This window comes from Schistocerca piceifrons, chromosome 1 (genome assembly GCF_021461385.2).
Source record: "Schistocerca piceifrons isolate TAMUIC-IGC-003096 chromosome 1, iqSchPice1.1, whole genome shotgun sequence".
Lineage (NCBI taxonomy): Eukaryota > Metazoa > Arthropoda > Insecta > Orthoptera > Acrididae > Schistocerca > Schistocerca piceifrons.
Genome location: NC_060138.1, coordinates 815,801,716 through 815,828,664, shown reverse-complemented (window position 1 = coordinate 815,828,664; position 26,949 = coordinate 815,801,716). Strand labels below are relative to the sequence as shown.

Here is a 26,949-nt window from a genome sequence, read left to right as displayed (position 1 = left end):
TTCTCACTGCGGCTTCGTCGTAAAAACAGGGCGAGGCGGCGAGCGCTGCCGTCGATCGAGACCACCGAGCCGCCGTCGGACGTGGCGTCCCGAGTCCATCCACTTCCTTTCCACGCCTTTGCTCTGTTCTAGTCTCCAAACTCTAAAGGCAAGGATTCTGTGCCGCTAACTTTGTTCTCGCGTATCACGCTCTCTACTCACATGCCGTTGTTGAGTAAGTCATTCGAATAGTGCCGCCATAGATTCCAAAACGGCACCAGTTGTCATTGTTTTCAGAGTAATGCTTCTTTTGAATATCTATATACCGTGAACTCAGCGCATTGTACACTTAAGCCACGAATCGTTGAATACCCTCTATCGTACTGTGCATTAAGCGCTGCGCTGTTTCACAAACGAATAGCCAGGGGGAAGATAGCATATTCATATTGCTCTCTATGAAGAAAATTTTTTTAACCTTCTGTTACTTTCATGTAAACACCTACAAAATGCTCATAGACATAAGCCAAATACGCGTTCGTGTCAGGAAGCAAACTATTCAGAGTGCATATCAAAGCTAAACAACTCAGGTAGATACGCAGGAAATGTATTGCCTTTGCTAGTGCTACACGAAGGTTTTTACCCGCTGCGCATTCAGTTTCATTGTCTCTACTTTCCGAGATTTGAAGTTCTCTTAGATTGTATCGTTAACCGTCTAGTAATGTCACCATAAGATTAAAGCTAAATACAAAATAATTTACAAAAGATATCTGCCTCGTACGACGAAACTGAACCTGAACATTAAAAAGTGTGAGGTTTTCCATATCAGTACTAAAAATTCCGTCAGATTTTAATAATACGCTGAATCAAACAAAATTGGAGGGTTAAGACACATAGGAATTGCAGACATTGACTGCAAGCGGGCATTGACTGAAATCAATGGAGAAAGTTGAAAATTTGTGCCGGACCGGGATTCGAACCCAGGTCTCCACGAAGCCATCCGGACGCAGTGGTCATTGCAACTGCACGGACACACTACTAATGTAGTGCCTGTTTTCTATAATCCTCGTTACTCGCGGCATTTCGCCGATTGCCGTAAGAGTTCGAGCCTGGTGAGCGTCTGCACTGAAGAGATCATTGTCCGTCTCGACACATACATATGTGTGTGTGGTGTCCGTTCTTTCGCGAAATGCCGTGAGTAACGAGGATAATGAGCAGGGGCCGCTACATTAGTAATGTGTGGATATTCGAGTATTTGTTCTGTCGGGAGGCGTGGTAGGATATTCTGCGCAGGTGCACTGACCTCTGTGTCCAAAGTACTTGGTGGTCAGTGCATCTGTTTACTAAACAGGAGACGCGGTTTCGAATCTCGGTTTGGTCCAAATTTTCAACTTTCCTCATTGACTTCAGTCTATACCCTCCAGCAGACAATGTCTTTAATTCCTTTGTATTGTAATTCACAATGATTGCTGGATCAAAATGGTGTCTGTTCTTCCGGAGATGTCCGAAAGACATCATATATATATACACTCCTGGAAATGGAAAAAAGAACACATTGACACCGGTGTGTCAGACCCACCATACTTGCTCCGGACACTGCGAGAGGGCTGTACAAGCAATGATCACACGCACGGCACAGCGGACACACCAGGAACCGCGGTGTTGGCCGTCGAATGGCGCTAGCTGCGCAGCATTTGTGCACCGCCGCCGTCAGTGTCAGCCAGTTTGGCGTGGCATACGGAGCTCCATCGCAGTCTTTAACACTGGTAGCATCCCGCGACAGCGTGGACGTGAACCGTATGTGCAGTTGACGGACTTTGAGCGAGGGCGTATAGTGGGCATGCGGGAGGCCGGGTGGACGTACCGCCGAATTGCTCAACACGTGGGGCGTGAGGTCTCCACAGTACATCGATGTTGTCGCCAGTGGTCGGCGGAAGGTGCACGTGCCCGTCGACCTGGGACCGGACCGCAGCGACGCACGGATGCACGCCAAGACCGTAGGATCCTACGCAGTGCCGTAGGGGACCGCACCGCCACTTCCCAGCAAATTAGGGACACTGTTGCTCCTGGGGTATCGGCGAGGACCATTCGCAACCGTCTCCATGAAGCTGGACTACGGTCCCGCACACCGTTAGGCCGTCTTCCGCTCACGCCCCAACATCGTGCAGCCCGCCTCCAGTGGTGTCGCGACAGGCGTGAATGGAGGGACGAATGGAGACGTGTCGTCTTCAGCGATGAGAGTCGCTTCTGCCTTGGTGCCAATGATGGTCGTATGCGTGTTTGGCGCCGTGCAGGTGAGCGCCACAATCAGGACTGCATACGACCGAGGCACACAGGGCCAACACCCGGCATCATGGTGTGGGAAGCGATCTCCTACACTGGCCGTACACCACTGGTGATCGTCGAGGGGACACTGAATAGTGCACGGTACATCCAAACCGTCATCGAACCCATCGTTCTACCATTCCTAGACCGGCAAGGGAACTTGCTGTTCCAACAGGACAATGCACGTCCGCATGTATCCCGTGCCACCCAACGTGCTCTAGAAGGTGTAAGTCAACTACCCTGGCCAGCAAGATCTCCGGATCTGTCCCCCATTGAGCATGTTTGGGACTGGATGAAGCGCCGTCTCACGCGGTCTGCACGTCCAGCACGAACGCTGGTCCAACTGAGGCGCCAGGTGGAAATGGCATGGCAAGCCGTTCCACAGGACTACATCCAGCATCTCTACGATCGTCTCCATGGGAGAATAGCAGCCTGCATTGCTGCGAAAGGTGGATATACACTGTACTAGTGCCGACATTGTGCATGCTCTGTTGCCTGTGTCTATGTGCCTGTGGTTCTGTCAGTGTGATCATGTGATGTATCTGACCCCAGGAATGTGTCAATAAAGTTTCCCCTTCCTGGGACAATGAATTCACGGTGTTCTTATTTCAATTTCCAGGAGTGTATATATAAAATTTAAAGGCTGTCGATTCAGCAAAATACCTAAGGGTTTCAGTTGCGAACAACTTAAAATGAAACCATCACATGAAAAACTTGTGGTTAAAACGAACAAACACTTCGTTTTCTTAGCAATACGCTTAGAAGACGCAACAGATCTACTAAAGGAACTGTTTGCAACATGCTTGTCCGTTCTCTTCTGGAGTCCGGTTGCAAGTTATGAGATCCTTACCAAACAAGATTGACGGAGGACATTGAAAAACTTCACGCGGGGACAACTCGTTTTGTATTGTCGCGTCATGGGGGAGAGAGTGTCATGCATATAATGCGCGGATTGGGGTGGCAATCAATGAGGCAAAGATGCTTTTCAGTGCGACGAGATCTTTACGCAAAATTACAGTCACCAACTGTCTGCTCCAAATAACAAAATATTTTGTTGTCTCCCACCTATTAAGGAAGAAATAACCATCCTGACAAAATATAAATGAAAGCTCACACATAAAGATTTAGGTGTTTATTCTCCCCCGCGCAGTTTGAGAGTGGAACGGTTCAGAAACGGGTCTGTGTACGCTGTGCGAAACACTGAAGTGTGAATTGCAGAGTAATGTTGGAGATGTAGACGTAGAAACACTAACATAAGAAAATTTCGTGTCACTCTAGGAAGCTACAAACCTATTTTGTTGCTGCGTGCCTCACGACTGATCAGTTACTGATTTATAACTTTATCGTCGCAACAACTAGCAATCTTAAGTATAATGTTTCGAAGATGATAAATTACAAATGACTTTCAGTGATAGAATACATGTAAAATAGAAGTGACGCACTCTGTAAAGTGATGAAATTTGCTTGGTGAAGCAGTATTTGTAATCAGTTTTTTTTTTCTTCTGCTTTGCAGGTATTATCATATAACGGACTCGGCCATGCAATCAAACACGAAATATTCTTCTTGAACTTGGAAGACGGTTACTTCGGATGCCAGGTGAATGAATCGACCGATGTGCTGCAACTGTACGAACTGTCCAAGCTCTGCGATGGAGTACCGGACTGTTTCCAGGCATCCGACGAGCTGCGGCGCGAGCTAAAGTGTTCAGGTAAGTCACAGACAATGTTCTCTTGCCCGTTCGACACTATTTGTGCACTTATCCTTTTCATCGTGGGCAGCAAGCGTTTCGGTAGTTTATACTTTGTCTCAACGTAGTTGAATGCTTAAATCGTAGTTCGTGATGATGAATTCAGGAGTAAACAGCATTTTAACTCTGTCAGACCCTCTGGCTACAATTGTGTACATTAATTTTAAATTTGTCCCAGCTGTAACAGAAGCATTACTTTCCAATGGAAACCAGAGGTACACATTTGTTAATGTACAATCTTTTCATCACGCGCAAGTGCTGCCAACTGTTGTGCATCACTATAAAAATGTCAGCAAGTCAATTTAGCAGTGCGCAGCATCTCGTAACCGTCAGTATATACAGATTTGCTTGGTTCCCTATATTCCACTATATGAATATTGTTATTTTACACGGTAATTACTGAATGATCATCTTGTTATTTATTAAAATAGATAATATTTCGTAATTAGTTATTTTAGTCCATAGACTGAAGCCAAATGTACAAAGTTTGTTTAGGAAACAGCTACATGTTTTTGTATAAATCTTCCATCTAAAATTATTAAAAAGTCACGTGAGAGTATACCACACAAAGAAAAATTTTCCTTCCTCCAGAAGAAACACAGGTCTGAAAGGGCTGAAACAAAATTAGGGTTTAATGTGCCATCAACGACAAGGTCTTTAAAAAATGAAACACGGGCTCGGAAGGGGAAAGCGCGAGGAAAACAGTTCAAAAATGGCTCTGAGCACTATGGGACTCAACTGCTGTGGTCATAAGTCCCATAGAACTTAGAACTACTTAAACCTAACTAACTTAAGGACATCACACACATCCATGCCCAAGGCAGGATTCGAACCTGCGACCGTAGCGGTCGTGCGGTTCCGGACTGTAGCGCCTTTAACCGCTCGGCCACTCCGGCCGGCTGAAAACAGTTGTCTGTGGTCTTTCAAACCAATATTTCGGGAACTGCCTTAAAGGATTTAGGGAAATCAGCGAGAATCTACCTAGCAGGCCGGACCGCGATTTGAACTTTCGTCTTCCCTTACAAGACTACGGCGTCGTAACACAGCGCCACTTCGATAGGTGGAAATACCGTTTCAAAAAGATCATGTTTTCATATTTCACTTCATGGCCATACTTTGTCATTGGAAATACTCATTATGATTTGTGCCTCCAACATTTTTCAGTTTCGCCGACGTTAGTAGTAGGCCAATGCTATATTTAGGACGCATGTAAAAGTCAAATATAGGGATACCACTGCTATTTTCTTTCCGAATTCTTAGTCTTTCGTGTTCTTTGATACCGTAGAAGCGTATTACGTTAAATGTACATAATAATATTGGGATACATACAGCAACCTACATCGTCCGCAGCAAATTTTCGCCTGTAGAGTTCTCTTCATTCCCAAAGTTAACAGTTAATACGCCTCCTTCCTCTTTTGGTAAGATAGTACCACATGTTTTATTCTTCGTCTGCCTAGTAGCTAGTAGTTTTGATTCAAGGCAGCACTGCGCGTAGTATAAAAGACTTCAAATGAGAACGAGGCGGATTGAAAAAAGTAAGTGAACTATGTATTATCTCAAAAGTAATCGCCATAACTCTTCATACATTTGTCCCATTGTGGGACAAGACGTTTCATGCCTTACGGAAAATTTATTTGCCTGCGAAACCACGATTGGGGGCCTACCTGCATTTTGGCAAGGTTGTTTCGACTACCCTGGAGAAGTCTCGCTGGGGAGTCCTTACACACTCTTCATAAAGTACCTATCCCCGAGCGATTTCTATATTTTTGAAGCCCTGAAGAAAGACATTAGTGGCCGTCGATTTGCGTCGTACGAATAGGTGCACACCCGGGTCTACTACCATGGTTCCGTAGGCAACCACAGATGCTATTCCATGAAGGCGTTAACCGTCTCGTTCCACAGTGGGACAACTGCATTAACAATTATGTTGATTCGTTTTGAAATAATAAATAGTTTACTTACTTTTCTTCCATCTGTCTCGTTTTCATTTGACTGTCCCTTATATCAAATGGATAATATAGAATACAGTGATGGCATTTCTGAGAATCCAAGAACACTCCCAGGAGTTGTAATCTGTAACTCGAATGAGACCACTGTCCGGATTAACTGAAAGTGAATGTCATGTTACAATCTCGTGGATGAGGGATTGAGTCTCCAAACCGGTTTCCCGCCGTTCAGCGAGCTTTTTTACCGGCTCAGCAGCCATAATTAAGATAACTTATTAGTAAGATACCGTAACGCTATTATTTATGGCCGAGCGAAGTGATACGGATGATACATTGCGCTCGTATTTCCTTTAACATCTTCATATTAATGAAAGATTTAAGCTGTGGTGTATCCAGCTATAAGTAGACCTATCACAAGCTTGTGCTCCAGTGCGACCTCTTACGCGCTGCTTCTGTAGACAGGGTCGCTGTTATACGTTAGTCAGGACGAGTTCTTTGTAAATTTGACTATTCTGGAATCACTGAAATATCATTACATAGCCTCTCGAGTCCTTGAATTCTTATTTCGTTTCCTCCTGCCCTTTTGGGTGCTTCATTTTATTTCTCAGGCTGGGTGTTTTGTGTTTGCGGTTTTGTTCGTTACGGTATTTCATTGGTTAGCAGCATAAGAATAAAACACAAATCCTGTTATTCTTGCGAGCAATGCGGCTTTGGACCATGTGCTGTTCCATGTTTGGAATTACATCACGCAAAAAAAGATTACTGAAATGTGTACCTTTTACTTCGTTGTAGAGTCGTGTTGATCTCAATAAACGTATATCAAATTAAACAGCGATAAGGATTAACCAAAAAGATATATAGGCAGGAAGAGGGGGTTGCAATGTTGAAGACTGCCCTGGGCGCCAGTAACGCCATAGCCATGTCAGTAACGACGTATTCCTGAAAGCTGAGGCTTCTATTTGTCGGGCTGCACTGTAGTGGCTCGGTTTCCACTGACGCAGCGAGGAAGAGCAAGTGGCGGATGCGCCGCCTCCCCTGCATCCTGCATCCTGTCGCCGTCGCTTAGTATTCGGACGGCGTGGCCATTGTTCCTCGCTGGTCCAGACCGGAGGCGGCGACGTGCGACGTGCGACGTGCCGGCACGCCTTTGTCTTCCGGCGGGCAGCTGCCGTTACGCCGGCCGCGCCAAAATGATCGCCTCGTAACGGGTCCGCGCCTTATATAAGGCGTCTGCTCTTCCTTCCGCATCGCCCGTGTCCACGCTCGCAAGCACCACACCCGTCAATCGCTTTCCTCGGACCAGTTCGTACCTCTTACGCGCCACCACGCCACGCCAATTCCATTTCTAGAAATTAGCGATTGTGTGTCACAGAACATTGTTTCGCTCTTTTTGGTGATGGACGTTCACGGTTCAGACGGAGCGTTGCCTCTGGAGCGACAGTTATTGACACCGTTATGACGCAGTGCTGCTTTTTTTAGGAAAGATAATTAGCTCCTTCATCAGAATGGTAGCTTTGTAGTAATGCCTTAGCCAATGAGCAAAAACGCAGAAAACATTTTTGGTTCGAAGCCTAAAAGAAAACGACACAGAAAAGCTTAGCTCAAGCAACATATGTGCAATTTGTCTGTCGATCTCTTACATGGTTGATTACGCGTTAAGTGAAAGAAACCTCAACTTCCGGGCGACTGAGCGAATTCGGGCACTCATGCGAATTGTAAACATATTCTTCCTCACAAACAAATAATGATTAGAGCAGCAATGTGACGAATGGAACGGTCACTCGGGTGGATTAATGTTGTCAGTGTTGTGAACAATGCGTCAGACGATTTATCAGCAATGCGAAGCGTCATGCAGAATGCCGCGTGTTCGCATGGGAGAACGTTATCAGCACTTGACGAAGTCTGAAAGAGGCCTTATTGTGGATCTGCAAGTGGCCAGCCAGCCGAACTGTGCAGTATCCCCTTATGAGGGGCGTTTGAATGTGACAGCGACCCTATATTAACTGAACGAGAACTTGAAAAACTAAACGTGTCTTCCAGGCCTCTCTTCAACCAAGTCTGACCACACTATGGAATTTTCCTATTGTGCACCTACCTCATCGTAACCGTACCACATCTACGCTTGCCATCCGGGTACAAGTAGTGGTAACAAATGCCCTTGTCATTTCGTGCCACTGTTATAAGATTAGCAGAAGGTAAGCTTCTGAATGGACATCTGTTGCATAGGCTGCCATTAACACATCAGGACAGGCTGGCTGCCTGTAAAGTAGTGACGAGCGTCATGGCGTCATTTTCAGCCATGAGCGACGGTTCTACGCTACATCGGATGACGAGCGCTTGCCTTATGGCGCGCAGAGGGTAAAGGATACATTCTGCCAACTTTCTCGAGAGACATCTGCTGTTATCCCTAGAATTCATGCGTGGGGAGCCATCGGACCTCGCTATGATTCAGGGAACTCTGATGACACAGCAGTGCGTCAGAGATTAAGTTCTCGGGAGACTAATAGTACAATCTTCAGACACAGCAAAGCTCATCCTCATTCGGCATTTGTGCCTATAAACTGCCTACATAACATTGGGGTTAACAAGGAAGGTCCATCAACCCGTCACCAATAGATAGAACTTCTGTGGCACCAGTTCCAGAACATCGAGAGTCAAGTGTTCAAATGTGTGTAAGATCCTAAGCCACCAAATTGCTGCAGTCATCGGTCCCTAGACTTACACACTACTTAAACTAACTTATTCTAAGAACAGTACACATACCTGTGCCCGAGGGAGGACTCGAACCTCCGGCTGGAGCGGCCGCGCAATGTGTGACATGGCGCCCTAAACCGCGCGGCCACTCCGCACGGCCATCGAAAGTCAGTTCCAGTCCTTGTTGGTCAATTTCTCTGGAGGATGACCTCTGTCCCAACCAAATCATCGCACAGGGTGGAAACATCCTCTTCACAAGAGACCTGCAGTGACTTTATAAAGCCACTTTCGTTGTCCATTTGACTCAATTTTCTGATCAGTGAAATAAAACTACATAACCTTTCAACGGGGAAGTTTAATTTCAGTTCTTCCTCTACATGTAGAAGCTTAACTTTTTTGTCACTCAGCGTATTTAGAAAATTTTAATGACTTTTCGGAATCGCGACACACATCAGGATTCCAGCATGGATCCAAGAATCTTTTCGTTAGGGAAACGAGGATGAATCGTAAGTGCGAAGTGAAAATTTCTTCATAGTAAAAAAGAATGTATAAGGCATATTATTCTCTCCCCTATCTACCCACTCCACGGCCACCTTTTTTCCAATATCTTGGAATTCTTTCAGAACAGCATGCAATGAGTAATTTGCGTACGAAAGTGATTACCTGCATCAGTACGAACAAACTGGCCCAGTGACTGCAGCCTTGTCACTTTCCGCAAAAACATCATTTTCGCGACAAAAGGAAGTACAGAACAAGAAGAATGAAAAATTAAAACAGTGTTATGCCACCGTTGCTTCAAAATCCTTTAGACAGGAATACATATGTGTCACAAAGCTCTGGAAGTTCGGAGAGAACCAAGCGCCGCACCTTTCCACGCTTCGCAGGCATATATGTGTTGAAAAAAACATGGAAACACCAAAAACACAATACATTACCATGACTAATACAGTGTAGGAAAATCGTTGACATTCAAAACACCTTGCTGTCGTCTCGGAATAGATAAATACAGATCCTGTATGGTTTCGAAGGGAATCTCAGACCGTTCTTTCTGTAAAATAGTATCAAGTTTAGGTAACGATGATGGAGGTGGATAGTGATCACGAACCATTTTCTCCAAAGCGGAGCACGAAGGCTCAATAATATTGGGCCCTGGTGACTAAGGCGGCCAGGGGAATGCGACAATTCATTCTTGCTCTCGCAAAACAGCTCCTGGACGACGTGAGCTTTCTGAACAGTGGCCCTGTCGTGTTGGAATAAAGCATCACCATTGGCGAACAAACTTTTTACCGTGGGATGGACTTGATCTGTCAGAATGGTCACATAATCCGTCGCAGTAATATGACTTCGCAGAGTACTCATGGGGCCCATGGAATACCACGATACAGCTGCCCAAATCGATACAACTGGCCAAATCATCACCGTACTCACCCCGTGTTTCTCTCCTGGGACGTAAACTCGGCCACAAGTTGGAAACAGAGTGAAACAAGAATCATCCGACCAAATTACTTTCATCAATTGCTCCACTGTTCAGGGTTCATGGCTTCGCCACCGCGCTTTCCTGTTACAGGAATTTGCTTCAATGAAGTGTGGTTTCGGAATTACAGCTCGCCCTGAAATTCAAGACTGGTCGATCTCTCTTTATCTTGTTTTGATGCTGACAGGATCGCGGGTGCGACATTCAGATCTGCAGCATTTTTTCGTCATAATCCTCCTCAATGACCGTTCGTCACGATCCCTCAACACACACTTCCGTCCACGTTGTCACTTTGCGAATGATTTTTTCCCGATTTCTCTGTGTGCAGCACAAATCTTGGATACGGTGCCTTTTGAAACACCTAACTTTTCGGCTATCTCGGCTACTTAAGCACCGACCATGCGAGTACCAACAGCTTACTTAACTCTGACATAATGCACGCACAGCTGTACAGAAAACTGATCTGATCACGACCGACACCTGCAACGTATTGAGGATATTGCATAACTGCCGTTTGTGGTAAAATACAACAGTGCAACCTGTAGGCTTGGCAACCATCTGCATTTTTGTTCAAAAAGCGATTTCTCACCGTTTATTGCCAAACAGCCAATACTGATTCAGAAGATATCGTTGTTGCGAAATAAAGACTGCTATCGACAGGGGATCCAGAAGCCTTTTGTCACAGTTCCTCACAAGCAACTTCTGATCACACTGCGTGGCTACAGAATATCGTCTCAGATGTGCGACTGGATTCGTTGTTTCATTGAGAAAGGCCACAGTTCGTAGTAATCCGCGGAAAGTTACCGAGTGAAACGGAAGTAATAAAGGCCCTCTGCTGTTCCTGATGTACATAAAGGAATATAACCCGTATGCTGCTCTTGATCTATACAAACGATTTAGGAGATAATCTGAACAGGCCTCTTAGACTGTTTGCAGGTGATGCTATCATTACCGTCCGATAAAGTCATCAGATGATCAAAACCAATGGCAAAATGATTTAAGAAAAATACCTGTATGGTGCGAAAAGTGGCAAATAATGAAAATCGCGATGTCATCCAAAAGAGTACTTATAGTAATTTACTAAATTTCGGTTACACGATAAATCACTCAAATCTGTAGACTATAAATTCAAGTAAATACTTAGGGATTACAATTACGAGTAACTCAAATTGGAACGATCACATAGATAATGTTGTGGGGAAAGCAAACCAAAGGCTGCGATTCACTAGCAGAACAGTTAGAGAATGCAACTGGGCTGCTAAAGAGACTGGTTACACTTCGCTTGTCCGTCCACTTCTGGGGTATTGCTGTGCGGTGTAGGATCCGCATCAGATAGGATTGACGGAGGACATCGAGAAAGTTCCAAGAAGGGTAGCTCGTTTTGTATTATCGCGAAATAGGGTAGAGATACGGATGTGATACGCGAATTAAGGTAGCAATCATTAAAACAAAGGCATGATATTTTCAAAAAAATTCTATCACTAACTTTCTTCTCAGAGTGTGAAAATATTTTGTTGGTGCCCACTTACAAAGGGAGAAATGATTATCATAATAAAATGAGAGAATCCAGAGCTCGCAAGAAAGGTTAAGGGTTCGTTTTCTCCCACGTGCCATTCTGGAGCGGTAAACAAATAGCTTGAAGGTGGTTCGATGGCATTTAATTGTGAACTGCAGAACCATCATTTAGATGTAGATGTGTTTCCATATTTTTGACCAGCCCCGGTATTATCATTCACGACCCTTGGTCTCAGCAGTAGCGCGCAGCTTTTAGCAACGAGGGAAAAACAAAATATCGTTGATTTCAGCTATGTGTCTTTGCTAGGGCAGGAACTGTTAGGCCCGCCATAAAATCGCAAGACACATGCCAGGAGTTGTCCGGTATAGAAGCCGCCTCTAGAAAACTGCCTCGACAATGTGAGACGATGACGTATGTACTGAAGACAGCGGAGTAGACAGCAGTGCCCTCCGTTGGATGACGTAAGGTGACCTGTTGGGAGGGTGTCCTGGGCCGGGGGGCAGGAAGCGGCCTGCGTGCCGTGGCGGGCGAGGCGAGGCGTCATTACGGAGACGGCGGGCAGGTAACGGGACGCGGGTTCAGCAGCCGCGCAGCGCCCGCGCTGCTCCTTACTCGCCGCCGCTTCCCGTGCACTGTGCGTGCGCCCACTCCTTCGACAGCCGGCACTGTGCACACTCGCAAATACTTCAGCGGGCAAAAGCAGTACCCAGGCTGGTTCAGTCATGCCGCAGTGCACTATGCAAACACTGCACCACATCCGTTCGAGAACAGCTTTGGAAAACATGACACATACGTGTCTCCAGAACGACACTTACAGTGCATCTAAACGTTATTCTATCCAAATATTACAAATTTCACGTTCCAGCCCCGAGGACTACAAATGGTTCAAATGGCTCTGAGCACTATGGGACTTAACTGCTACGGTCATCAGTCCCCTAGAACTTAGAACTACTTAAACCTAACTAACCTAAGGACAGCACACAACACCCAGCCATCACGAGGCAGAGAAAATCCCTGACCCCGCCGGGAATCGAACCCGGGAACCCGGGCGTGGGAAGCGAGAACGCTACCGCACGACCACGAGATGCGGGCCCGAGGACTACAGTAAGTCACCTGGCCGTGGTAACATCCTCCGCCAATGACGTCATCGTATGCGGTATCGAGGATCATGGCGCTGGCACAGCACTCTCCCGTTTTCAGGTTTACAGTTTGAGCTGTTACTTCTCGCTCAAGTTGTCTCTCAATTCGCATCACGAGGCTGAGTACACACTGTGCCATTTCTCTTCGCCAAGCAAAAATACCGTTCAGTGCCAGGAATTAAAACCGGTTCCTCCACATGGGAGTCAAACGTGCTGATCGTTCAGCTTTGGAGGTGGACCCACTTTCATTAGTAGCGCATTAAAAAAAAATACCGTTTTAAGTGATACATCAATTGCTTAGCCGGCAGCGGTGCCCGAGCGGTTCTAGGCGCTATAGTCTGGGACCGCGCGATCGCAACGGTGGCAGGTTCGAATCCTGCCTCGGGCATGGATGTGGGTGATGTGCTTAGGTTAGTAAGGTTTAAGTAGTTCTAAGTTCTAGGGGACTGATGACCTCAGAAGTTAAGTCCCATAGTGCTCAGAACCATTTGAGCCATCAATTGCTTAAGTCCCTTTTTGAATCAAAGATAAGTACTCCACCAGAAAACGAGGAATAGGCAAACTTGTACGCAAGGTGGTGCTGCCGAAGATATAGATATGAGAGCCCATGTGATATTGTGCGGTTTCGGAAGCCGCTCTCGTGATAGGATAATGTACTGACGCTTATTTGCCGATCGCTGCTTCGTTCAGATGTCGAAACAAGTGTCAGCAGAATACATGTGTCTCGGTAACTGTGGAGCAAACTAAATATCGAAATCGTTAAATATGGTTCACACAACTACGAATTGCATTTCATTGCTGGTCCGTGGTTAGTATACTGGACTCGCATCCGGGAGAACGATGCTTTAAATTCGTGTCCGGCCATCCACATTTAGGTTTCCCGTGATTTCCCTAAATCACTCCAGGCAAATGCCGGGACGGTTCCTTTGAAAAGGCACGTCCGATTTCCTTCTCTATTCTTAAAAACATCCCGAGCTTGCGCTTCGTCTCAAATGGCCTCGATGTCGACAGGACGTTAAAGGCTAGTTTTTCTTCCTCCTCGGATTTCACTGATTTCTTGTGAATAAGTCATAAATAAATCTCCAGTTCATGTTTCCGATTTCACAGCAACTATAGTTGGAATCGTTTATTAATGTTTTCTCGTATCTCACTCAGCATTAGCACGTCTAGATATTGACAGATAATTATAAAAAATATGATAGGAGGGTTTTCACTCAGTATTGTGTTTAACGCAGATAATCAAGTCATTACCAACGAATACACTGAATCTTACAACCGGACGACATTACGACTATCGTCTTGGGCCAAATATAAAATTTCGCAAATACGGTGGTGGATGAAACCTTTTTTACAAAAAGTATCATCGAGGTGGCAATCGTGAGCGGAACCAGGATTTCGTTAAATTTGTGTGGAAGAATGACATACGAGGGGTTTTAAATAAGTAGGGCAAAACATTTTATTTCTGGAAGCAGGTTGGTTTCGTTCAGGATTCCACTAAACCATATTATTCTCCACTCTTCTGGCTGCAAAACACTATTTTTGAACATAATCTCCGTTCAATGCGACTGCATTACATCCGCATGATACCATTCTACCGATCGACGTCGGATCCAACGTCGTGCTGCTTCAATAACCTCCTCAACGTCCACGTACTGCTTCCCGTGGAGTGCATCCTTCGTTGGGCCGAAGCGATGGCAGCTCGTTCTGGTCTTCTGTCAGGCGGCGAAGAAGCCAGCGGGCACACACCTTTGAGTACCCCAACTGGCAGACCAACGTGTCAGCGCTACCAAGAGAGACGTCCAAGTTGCGCAACGAGTGTTTCATTGCGATACGTTGATCATTCGAATCAGAGTGCCCGCACGTTCCAAAATTTCAGGTGTCACAGCTGTGTGCGGCCGGCCGGCACGCGAGACATCGGACAGGTTTGCACGACCTTGTTGCGATGATGACAGAGGCCTCGCACAACGACTCACCGCGCTTTTGTTCATCGCCAGGTCTCCTTAGACATTCTGCATCCGCATATGAATACCTGCGATGCGCTGGTTTTGCACCAAACGAAACTCAGTGACACCTGTCTGCTTGGAACGTACGTCCGTTACAGATGCCAGTTTGAAGGTTGCGTATGGCGCCTCCACCTACCGGAATTTCATGAAACTATAAGTGCTGAAGCGGAAATATTCCACCGTGTCCCACAACAAATTCCGCATTTTTCAGTCGAAATAGGCAGAGGAAAAAAGTGTTGCATCACTTACTGAATGCATCTTGTAAGTGCGTTCAGATCATCAAATAGTCATATTCTTATTGAGTGCTGTAGGAATCAAATAATAACTGTCATATTCGTATGTGATTCAAATGAATAATGCATGATTCTATATGCTGAAAAAGATGACAAAAATCATGCCTGATAGCAGAAAACAGCACAATGAATAGAGTTCCATCGTGTACCAGTGTAATGTATTTCAAAATATTTTCTAAATTAATGCCGAAAACGGGAGGGATTTGTTAACCAGTTAAGTATCAGTCACAAAGAGAAGTGCACGCCATGTTAGTCGGTGTCGCAAGGACTGAGCTGGGACAGCAGGAGTTCCTGCGAAAGCCGCGCTATCAATGAACGTAACGGCCGAGGCGCCGCGGAACGCGTAGTGCCGTAAGTGAGCCGCGTGTAGCCGAGAAAGCACGTGCGGAACTAGAGGGAGAAAGCGTTTTCGCGCTTAACTGCGCGGCGGCGCAGGCGGCAGTTCTTCTGCCCGCGCCGGATTCCGCAACACGGGCACGCGGCAGCCAGTAGTGGCCGACAACTGTCAGCCGCCGCGCTAACCCACAGGCGGCAGCTGGACTCGACAGCGCGAGAGTCACGTAGCTCAGCCATTCAGCTCTCCCACCTTAACTATCTTACCCTTTTGTAGCCAGCCTGCATGGTCTGGATCCCGGTATGTGCGCAGATGTAGGTTTTAAATTTATCGTTAGTATGCAAAGGACTTGGTTGGTGGGCTGAACCGAAAGGATTTTGGGTCGCCAGTCTCCTGACTGGTTTGATGCCGCCCGCCACGAGTTCCTCTCCTGTGCTAATTTTTATCTGCAACCTACGTCATCAATTATTTGTTGGATTGATTCCAATCTCTGTAATGCTCTGCAGTTTGTACCATCGACAGCCCCTTCTAGTACCATGGAAGTTATTCCCTAATGCCTTAACACAGGGCTTCCCAACCTTCTCAGCTGGTGGACCCCTTCCTCAGTCGAAAATCCATAGCGGACCCCTAGTCTGTTCCCAATGACTCCCCCCCCCCCCCTGAAGTATCAACAGTCTTTGGTTTAGAGATGAACGAAAACAACTTGAAGGTCAAAAATCGACTTATGAAATAGGTAGTGCACTGACAAAGCAAGTTTAACATTTAATGATGCCTGGGGCAGCATACGTGCCAGCGAGTGCTGTGATTGGTCAACAAAGCACGCTCCGCGCATGCGTAAAAGGTTTCAGCGCATCTACCGCCGTGAGCCGGCGCACAAACGACCCCCGTATTGTTGCGAAACAGTCGATCAGAGAAGCCGCATTCTCCGGCACTAAACTGTGTATGCGTTCTCACTTAGGAACCGCAAAGGCTGCTTGGGAATACGACCTGAAGTAAAAGTACACTTTTTTTTTCACACAAAAAAATAGTGATGAATTTGATTTTCTCATTTTTATTCAATAATTTTACTCATTATTTTACACGATTTGGTGAAGGGTGGCCGCGGACCCCCTAGAAAGAGCCGGCGGACCCCTAAGGGGTCCGCGGACCACACGTTGGGAAGCCCTGCCTTAACAGATGTCCCATCATCTTGTCCCTTCTTCTTTTCAGTGTTTTCCTTATGTTTCTTAACTCGTCGTACCTTGTCAGTCTGCCAAATTTTACAACATTCTTGTGTAGCACCACATCTTTCGATTCTTTTCCTTTTTCCCAGAGTCCAGGTTTCACTACAATGCTACGCTCCAATCGCACATTCTCAGAAATGTCTTCCTCAAATTAAGACCTATGTTTGATACTAGCAGACTTCTCTTGGCCGGGAATGCCCTTTCTGCCACTGTTAGCCTGCTTTGTTTTACTCCTTGCTCCGTCCATCATGGGTTTCTTTGCAGGTTTCCTTGACTTAATCTACTTCGGGATCCCCAGTTCCGATGTTAAGTTTCTCGCTATTCTCATTTATGCTGCTTCTCGTTACTTTCGTCTTCCTTCGATTTACTGTCAATCCATATTCTGCACTCATTAGACTGATCATTCCATTCAACACATCATGTAATTGGTCTTCACTTTCACTGAGGGTTGCCATGTCATCAGCGAATGTTATCATTGATATCCTTTCACCCTGAATTGTAATCCCACTTTTGAAGCTTTCCTTTATTTCCCTCATTACTCCTCTGATCTATAGACTGAACAGTAGGTTCGAAAGACTACACCCCTGTCCTTCATCCTTTTCAATGGACAGCGTCTTGAAAAGATGATAAAATGTGGACACCAACAAAAGTAAAACAATGGCAATATGATGTAATCAAATTAAATCAGGCGATTCTGAGGGAATTAGATTAGGAAGTGAGCCACTCAGCAGAATACGTGACTGTCAGAACTCGACAGCATACAAAATGCAGAATGCTTTTAATTACTGTGAACTGTTGCTCAGATGATGGCTAAAAGAAAGAATTATATCGACCGCGACCACCCAACCTGCGCTTTTAAACTAAACTGAACACCCGTCGTGGGAGCCTTCATTGTACTGCCAAAAGCAAATCAGAAATAGTGATAACATAAAAGCAGCTCCGCGATCAGCACCAGAGGACTCCTCAATACAGACTGGCCACCTTGACGTTACCGAATGGTGTGATCCGGTTGTGATTCCATCCGTCGTCAGCTTTACTGACTTTTTAGCCGTCACTTCTCACTCAAGTAATTGTTTAATTGGCATCACGGGGCTGAGTGGGTTCCGTCGCAGTGCTCCCACCAAGGAAAAGTCCTTGGTAGCACCGAAAATGGAGCCCGGGTCTACTGAAGCGTATTCAGACATCTAAGGCAGTGAGACGTTTATTTTACTAATTAATTGGTGTCTGAAATAAATAGACTGATCCAGACAACTTTTGTAGCTATAGCATTTTATCTCTATCCTCTAGAGACATCTGTTTTTAAATATAATGTCCAAAAAGCTTATTTCAGACAATATTGATCTGTGAAAGGAAGATTATCACGTTCGGATTCCTTAAAATTCGTATAGAAAACCTAGTTGCTTCTGGTATCATGGCACTTTCTACAAACGACATAAACTCTCCCAGATTTAATCGAGTTTAATGGCAATCATCTGAGGTTTGGACTCTGAAAGTATAATTCACCCATATTGAAATTATTTATATTACCTGTGGGGCATTGATTGCAATGTCATGTTTTATGACTGCAGCGGAAATGACGTAGAGGCGGGCGAGATATACAGACAGGTGACTGAATATTCGATGTTCAAAAGAGATTTTTGGCTGGTTATTAAGAGGTGGTAAAAAGAATAGGCGACGTAATGGAAGATGGGAGTAGGATATCAGAAGAGGATAATGTATGGAAAAGTCTTGAAGGGCCCTTAATGGATGTAATTTGCTGCTGCTGCTCCTCCTGATGGTGATGATGACGAATTCGAATTCTATTGATTTCATTATCTTCTTCTTTTTTTGCTTTTTCCACATCTATTCTGGTTCTACATTGTATTTTAGCAATGGGTCCGAATCAGTGAGGGTACTTGGTAGGAGAGTCTGCAAGTATTCGGCATTCACTCTTCACATACAGGGTATATCGGATATAAGTGGGGGTATTTTTGTATATGGTGCCTTAATATGTGCACACATCAGTGTTAGCTGTTTTTCTCTGCGTTGAACAGTCTTCCCACAAATACGTCACACAGTTTGCTCCCTGATGCTCTTAGTGTGGTCGTAGCTGCACCAGTAACTGAACTACGCCTGACAGTATAGACTAACCGGTTTGCGTCCACGGGTGCACTATACAACACCTGACTTGGAGCCCAGGGGAGAATAAGCATTAATGGCTTGCTCTTTTCACATGAACTTGGAAGTAGAACCCACCTAAAAACGTATTACTCATAACGGCTATAATTAGTAGTCTGAAAATGAAGTAAATACTAATGTAATGTTGTTCAGTGCACTGTCCGCGGTCGCCAGTCGAAGTATCTATACTTGCCCCCGTTATACTTGTAAATTTTCGATGTGCGTGTGGCCCTCAATGGTGTGCTTTTGCCGTGTCCAGATGACTGCGGCCTGCTGCCGGACCACCCGACGTGCCAGGTGAAGTGCCAGAACGGCGCCTGCCTCGACTCCCAGTGCCACTGCAACGACGGCTTTGGAGGCTGCGGCTGCGAAGTTCCAGGTAAGCGTCTCCTAAGACCTACTATTTGTTTTATTTTCAAGCTCATTTCCAGACTTACTTTGATTTCCATCGCGTCTAAAATACACTTTACCAAACTCCAGTCAAATACCGGGTGATCAAAAAGTCGGTATAAATTTCAAAACTTAATAAACCACGGAATAATGTAGATAGAGAGGTAAAAATTGACACACATGCTTGGAATGACATGGAGTTTTATTAGAACCGAAAAAGAAAGAAACACAAATTATTCCTAGACGCGTGATAGATCTCTTGTGCGCGTCGTTTGGTGATGATCGTGTGCTCAGCCGCCACTTTCGTCATGCTTGGCCTCCCAGGTCCCCAGACCTCAGTCCGTGCGATTATTGGCTTTGGGGTTACCTGAAGCCGCAAGTGTATCGTGATCGACCGACATCTCTAGGGATGCCGAAAGGCGACATCCGACGCCAATGCCTCACCATAACTCCTGACATGCTTTACAGTGCTGTTCACAACATTACAGCTACTGTTGAGGAATGATGGTGGACATATTGAGCATTTTCTGTAAAGAACACAATCTTTGCTTCGTCTTACTTTGTTATGCTAATTATTGCTATTCTATCAGATGAAGCGCCATCTCTCGGACATTTTTTGAACGTTTGTATTTTTTTTTTTTTTGTTCTAATAAAACCCCATGTCATTCCAAGCTTGGGTGTCAATCTGTACTTCTCTATCTACATTATTCCGTGATTTATTCAGTTTTCAAGTTTATACTGACTTTTTGATCACTCGGTATTTACCTTAACTATTTCTCTGTTATTTTAAGCCTCTTCGAACATGGAATTTAGAAGTTTCCTTTTTTGCAGCTGGTTTTATGAATTTTCTCTTAAAGAAGACTGGGAGAACAGTTTTTCCAAACATGTATTTTTTACGTAATAACGCTTCTTTTCCGATCTGCTGCAAGAGGAAAAATTTGGTAACTGTATAATAGCATTCCGTCGCCATTTTTTTCAAAGGTCCTATACCTCTTAACTGTGTGTGTCATTCAGCATTTATATAAGTTTCACTTTCCGGTTTGTTATAAAAACCTTATTCAGGTTTTTTGCATATAGGACTTACTGAACATTGTCGACAGTTACTAAAATCACCGCATTTCTTCTCCCTGTTTCTTTATACTCCTTGATGTTCACGTATGGTCGGCTCGAAAGCTATTAAATTGTTTGCCACTACGTGTTGCCTATTTGCCAAGTAAGTAAAATTGTCTTTACGTCCAATTCCTCACGTGTATTGGACTTGCAATGAAGTTACCTTCAACGGATCAACGCTCTCACATGCAACTTCACTAATTGCTGTGTTTCCTTACACGTGATCTTAGAAACGACTTTCCTACAACGTAATTTCGAGCAAATTTTCTTTCTAATTTTCCTCTGTGGAATTATCTCCGTTTTAAGAGATTTCAATTTAACAAGGCAAAATCTATGGAGTACATTTTTTCTTGCAGACGGAAACGACATTATTCGAAACAATGATGGTTTTATTGCCATCGGAAAGAGTGATTAATCAGTTCTCTCGTGGTATTTCTAATGATCTCCAAGTACTTACATTTTCAAACTTCTTCTACTTTTTAGTTTCTCATATTTATCACTTTGTCTATTTACATTCCGTGCTGAGTGATGAAAGGTTTCATCGTTTCTGCCATGATTCCTTCTTTGTTTCATTTAGTCTCCGTAACTATTGAAAGATTGTACCTAAACATGTTTACTTTCTCTTCAACCTCAAGCGGCCCAGCGCAAATGCTTTCATGAAAATATTGAAGCTAATGGAAGTCTAAGTAGGATGAATGTATTCCTTAGATCAATGGTTTCATATTACACCTCAAACTGTGGCCTCGAATGTTCGGTATTTGTAGCATGGCGTGTCACGTATTGTTTCAGATGAGAACGAGTGCAAGTACCGTCCTTGCGACGTGTTCGCACACTGCACAAACACTCTAGGCAGCTTCCACTGTTCCTGCTTCCCTGGGTACACCGGCGATGGCTTCTCTTGTCAAGGTGAGTACAACAAGATCTTTAATTTAAAGGCCACTGCAACAGTTGTTCTCCTGCCTTCCCCGTATCCTAGGGCAATGGCCGGGGAGAGGAGTAGAAGGGTGGGAGGAAGAGAGAGATTTCTGTTGTCTCACTTGGGTGCGGCTGAAACCGCAGTACATTTCTAAATCCTTCACTTGAGATACTACAGACGAATGGCGTTTCGTGCAATTGTTACGTAATTTTCAGTTGCTTACTGCAGCCCAGTCTTCCCTTTTCCCAGCCACTTAAAGAGAGAGACACGTGATGGCGAGACGTCATCTGGGGAGCGCGAGGGGCCTTGGTTCGGCGGCAGTCCTTGGCCCACATCCCGCAGCGGGTCCGCTTTCCTCACATTACCGATTACTGGCCCGGTTCAGCGAAAAGCAATTAACTACCTGTTGCAATAAACGCAGTATCTTCGAAACGTCACGTCTACAACTGCAATTGCAGACTGAGTCACCGCAGTTTTGTCATACAGCGTGGAAATTGAGGCACGTCTTTTGAACAATATCTGTGCTGGTCGTTCATATCTTCAGGACAGGAATCACAACAGTGGAAGACTGGTAGCTCAAGTTGTAAGCGGTCTGCTCTATTTGAAATTTGGTTTACGAGCGCGAGTAAAACCCAACATAACCATAATTGGAAAAATCGTGTCCTAAACTAGATAAATGAAATTAATTAACGAACGCAGTCTGACTGTAACATGACCAACAGAAGTTGACTGAGCAGAACACACTTACGTCAACAACGCAACGATAAAATAGCAGGCATAACATCAGTAAACTGGACACAAGTGAACATGAAAGATCATTTCTAATATTCCAGCAATGCGAAATGTGTTTTATCAATTGGACTTTTAGTCAGTCGGGGCGCACTGGGGATGTCAAACTTGTTTTGTGATTACAACAGTCAAATATGAAACATTGAACATATACACTACTGTAGAATCACGTACGACGTCTCTCAAAGTTGCATCAGCACCGTGACTTACCTTGTTGTTGTTGTTGTTGGCCCGCATCTCGTGGTCGTGCGGTAGCGTTCTCGCTTCCCACGCCCGGGTTCCCGGGTTCGATTCCCGGCGGGGTCAGGGATTTTCTCTGCCTCGTGATGGCTGGGTGTTGTGTGCTGTCCTTAGGTTAGTTAGGTTTAAGTAGTTCTAAGTTCTAGGGGACTGATGACCATAGCTGTTAAGTCCCATAGTGCTCAGAGCCATTTTTTTGTTATTGTTGTTCTCCGAATGACTACTGCAGCCTACATCCTTATGGTTCAAATGCTTCAAATGGCTCTGAGCACTATGGGACTCAACTGCTGAGGTCATTAGTCCCCTAGAACTTAGAACTAGTTAAACCTAACTAACCTAAGGACATCACAAACATCCATGCCCGAGGCAGGATTCGAACCTGCGACCGTAGCGGTCTTGCGGTTCCAGACTACATCCTTATGTAACTACCTACTGTATTCATCTATTGGCCTTCCTCGAAAATCCTGTCCCCCCTCTCCCCCCCCCCCCCCTCCGCACAATACTAAGTTGGTGATCCCTTGATGTCTCACATTGTGTCCTGTGTCCTATCAACCGATCTCTTCTTTTAGTTAATTTGTGCCACAAACTTCTTTTCTCCCCTTTTCTATTGAGCACTTCCTCATTAGTTACACGATCTACCATATAATCTTCAGCATTCTTATGTGGCTCCACATTTCAAAAGCCTCTATTCCCTGTTTGTCTAAACTATCATCCATGCTTCACTTCCATACATGGCTACAAACCATACATATACTTTCAGAGAAAGACTTCCTATCACTTAAACCTATATTTGATGTTAACAAATTTCTCCTCTTCAGAAACTCTCTACTTCGGTCAGTTATTTTGATGCCCAAATAGCAAAACTCTCTATTACTTTAACTGTCTCGTTTCCTAACCTAATTCCCTCAGCATTACCTGATTTAATTCGACTACATTCCATTGCCCTTGTCTTACTTTTGTTGCTGTTCATGTAATATCCTTCTTTCAAGACACAGTTCATTCCATTCAACAGCTGTTTCAAGTCTTTTGCTGTCTCTGACATAATTATAATGTAATCGGCAAACCTCAAAGTTTTTGTTTCTTCTCCCTGGACTTTGATTTCTGCTCCAAATTTTTCTTTGGTTTCCTTTACTGCTTGCTGACTCTGCAGATTAAATAACGTCGGTGATCTGCTAGAAACCTCTCTCACTCATTTCTGAACCACTGCTTCCCTTTCATGCTCCTCAATCCTTATTTACTGTAAAACGCGTGCAGAAAACTGGAATACATCATGTTTTGAGTAGGAGGTGCTATTTATAACATTAAATATTGGACGAAATTATCAATTGCAACAGTTATCAAAGACAAAGGTTGCGTTTGGCAACATGAGGTCAGAAAATGGCTGCAGAATAAAAGTCATGCCAATGTAATTAAATAACCAGTGAATGACCAAGAAAGTTGAAATGAAAGAGAATCTTTAAGCTTCACGTCATATAATCCATTCGATAATCAAGTCAAGAGCTTAATACATGACGTCTTAGTAGCACAAAGACATGGTAAGCCAGAATTGCAAACCTCGTATAAACCAAGTTTCTATACACGATACAAATATCTTATCAGCCAAACTGAACGGATGTGTGACTGGGTTCACTGAACTGCTCTTCAGATTAAATAACTGAACTCGGATTCTGTACCAAGCTCTGTGGCTACTGACCTCATAGGACAAAGAATTAGAAATGACATGCGCAACATAATTTCACTCGCGGCTTTCATACCAACTTCGCAACGTGAATCTGGTAAAATTTAACCATGAAGTCCAGGTGCCTCACGAATGCTTAATGAAATAACTTCGCATCTAGGAATTGCCTATGGATAATCCCAACAACATAAAAAATCTCAGCAAGCAGCAAGAACAGCAATCGGTTGCATTCGACCCAGCACGTCTCTTATGCACGTCGACAGCGCACGACGGACTTACTCAAACTTCATCCCAAAGTCCCGCGCTCTGTGTGTATCGATGTGATTCGAGAGCTAAACCGGAGACCAAACACATGACATTCCATGAGCTCCAAAGAATGCATATGCTAACCAAACTGTTTGCAGTCGATTCTTAGAAACAAAATACTTTGCATTAGTTCAGCAATAACTGGTTCGCGAAACAAAGTACTAACATAACTGAAAAAAATTGAAAGTGGTTAAGTAACAGGAAACTTTCAAAGTACAGTCAGAGTAGCCCCTTTGTGAGCCACAAAATGTTGTGCACTCGCTCTGAACGTAACATTAAACTTCTTTCGTACGAGAAGACCTTAATTTTTTTTTAGTAATGTTGTCATCCATATCCGTGTAAAACATTTCATTATTATTATTATTATTTCAGGGGAGACAATTGATATATAAAATATCAAGTTTGAAATTTTACCAGTACTATCCATCTGGTCTTTGCCAGGAGGTGGTCTTCTGCAAAAAAAACACCGACGAGGAGCGTGGTCCAACACATTTGCCGCCAAGGATTCAACTGACAATTCGAAATCATTCTAGATTTCCATGTTTATTAGCTTCCTGTAATTTTCTTGGCCTTTCATACAGTTCTAATCCAGAGTAAATAGGAAACATCATTCAAAACACTAAAGTTTCCGCCGGCCGGTGTGGCCGTGCGGTTAAAGGCGCTTCAGTCTGGAACCGCGTGACCGCTACGGTCGCAGGTTCGAATCCTGCCTCGGGCATGGATGTGTGTGATGTCCTTAGGTTAGTTAGGTTTAATTAGTTCTAAGTTCTAGGCGACTGATGACCTCAGAAGTTAAGTCGCATAATTGCTCAGAGCCAGCCACTAAAGTTTCCATTACATAATTTTGTGTCTAATGTCGCGTCTTCCGTTGCAGAGTGGTACAATACGAGAGAGTAATACTGAGAATGATAACATGTGTTGACACCGCTACAGCCTAAATGCTACTCACGTCTCACAAATTAGCCACCGTTCTATAGCTATACTGTAATCGAAGTCGTCTTTTACTCAGAAAAAATAGTGGGTAGGATATCAAAATGCTGCGAACTAAAATACGGAGACGAAATGTAAAACCAGCGCATAATATACGTTCTTAAGGGCTAACCAAGCTAAGTACTGGTTCTTTGATAGCGAGGCATCAAAACTGTTTACAACGAAAGTATGTTTCATTGTCAGGTTTGTAGGACAGGAACCCTAATGGAAATAACTCGAACATTATTAACAGTTTCGCTTGTAGGTGTTTTCCTGCATACTCTAGATCGATTACTACCGCATTAAATCTGATACTTTATTGCTTATTTGTAGTCAGGAGTATCTCCGCCTTCAATTTTATTTTGTTTTTTATTTTTATATTTTAAATTTATTCAGATAAAGGGTTACGAAATTTTTTTCCCAATATTAGAAGGACACTCAGTACAAGTTCGATGGATAATGTAGTTTCGAGGACGAGAAGCTGAGGAAGAATCATTATCTCTCAGCCAGCGAGCAATTGGCTGCCACGTCGGCAACAAATGAGCAATTCATCGTGGCGTAGAAATGAAGTTAGCTGACTGCCGCTGCACTGAGTTGGTGATTGAGGAGACTTCCAGGACACTGAAAGAGCTGCGGCGAGGCAGTTAATGGGGTGCACAGCACGCCAAGGATGGATGCCGGTTCCTGTTATTGCCGCCGGCACTTATTTGTGAGGAAACTCGTTACGGCGCGGTGTAACGAGGCAGCACCTCGATGCTTGCTGCTGAGTTTGAGATATGAGACGTGTCTTAACGTTCAGAGTTGAATCAACGTTCATCAGGCAAAATGATCTTCTGCAGGCAGGAAACCACGCACTGTAACTGGAGAAGAAAGGAAAGCTGATTCGTTGACGAACTAACACGACTGCGCGCTTGCACCATCTGAGTAACGGCCCTAATCCGTCTGCATTTTGGGGTCATTTAATGTAACATGGTCTGATTTGTGAGACCTGGAATCGTGATTAATAAGATGAAAATATGTTGAAGGGCCAAGAGATTGAAACTTATATAGATGCTATACATTGCCCGAAGAATCGTATTTCAATCGATAATCAAATAAATTACCTTCTCAGAGGACACGTATGAAGATTTTGCATAATGCTGATAAAGAACTGTAAGCACATACGACACTAGGAGAAAGTGCCCTGTCTTATATGCAATTTTACCTCTACGGCGCAAACTTCATTACATTTCCTCATTTGGATACCAACTCACATGAGCCAACGACGAGTCTGTCTCATGCCACTTGCGTGACGCATGGTAATTTCCAAGAAAATGTGGAGTGTTGCGAGACGAAAACACCTTTCTGGCCACCTTCTACTTTTAAAAAAACGCTGGTGACACAATGCAACTTGTTTCGGCTTTCTTCCCTTGTTTAGCAGGACATAAAATTATCACTTTTCAGATTTTGGATACAGTTTCTCGTGACTTTGCTGGATCACTGAATGTCCTTCTCGAAACAACCTTCGCGTTTTAGCTTGTAACAGACATTACGCTTCGCCCCTCCTTAACAGCGCGGCGTAGCGTACGTTCGTGCCGCTAAACACGTCTTTGCGACACTCAGTCCCGCTTTGCAACATTATTACACCACTGCCGGTGAAAGAACTGGCAATCGGCGTTTTCGTATCAACTCTGTGCACTGTTGTGTTCAAGAAGCAATTTTGATAAAGGTCGACACCGTCCAC

At 44.4% G+C, this 26,949-nt stretch overlaps 1 protein-coding gene across 1 annotated transcript in view; it reads left to right on the top strand.

The window, feature by feature from the left end:
• LOC124775374 overlaps nucleotides 1–26,949 on the top strand; it is a 607,101-nt gene that overhangs the window by 142,892 nt on the left and 437,260 nt on the right. Inside the window, exons 3-5 of the mRNA XM_047250212.1 lie at nucleotides 3,815–4,010; nucleotides 19,088–19,207; nucleotides 21,118–21,234. Of these exons, the coding sequence (XP_047106168.1) occupies nucleotides 3,815–4,010; nucleotides 19,088–19,207; nucleotides 21,118–21,234 (433 nt within the window). The remainder of the gene's footprint in view (nucleotides 1–3,814; nucleotides 4,011–19,087; nucleotides 19,208–21,117; nucleotides 21,235–26,949) is intronic.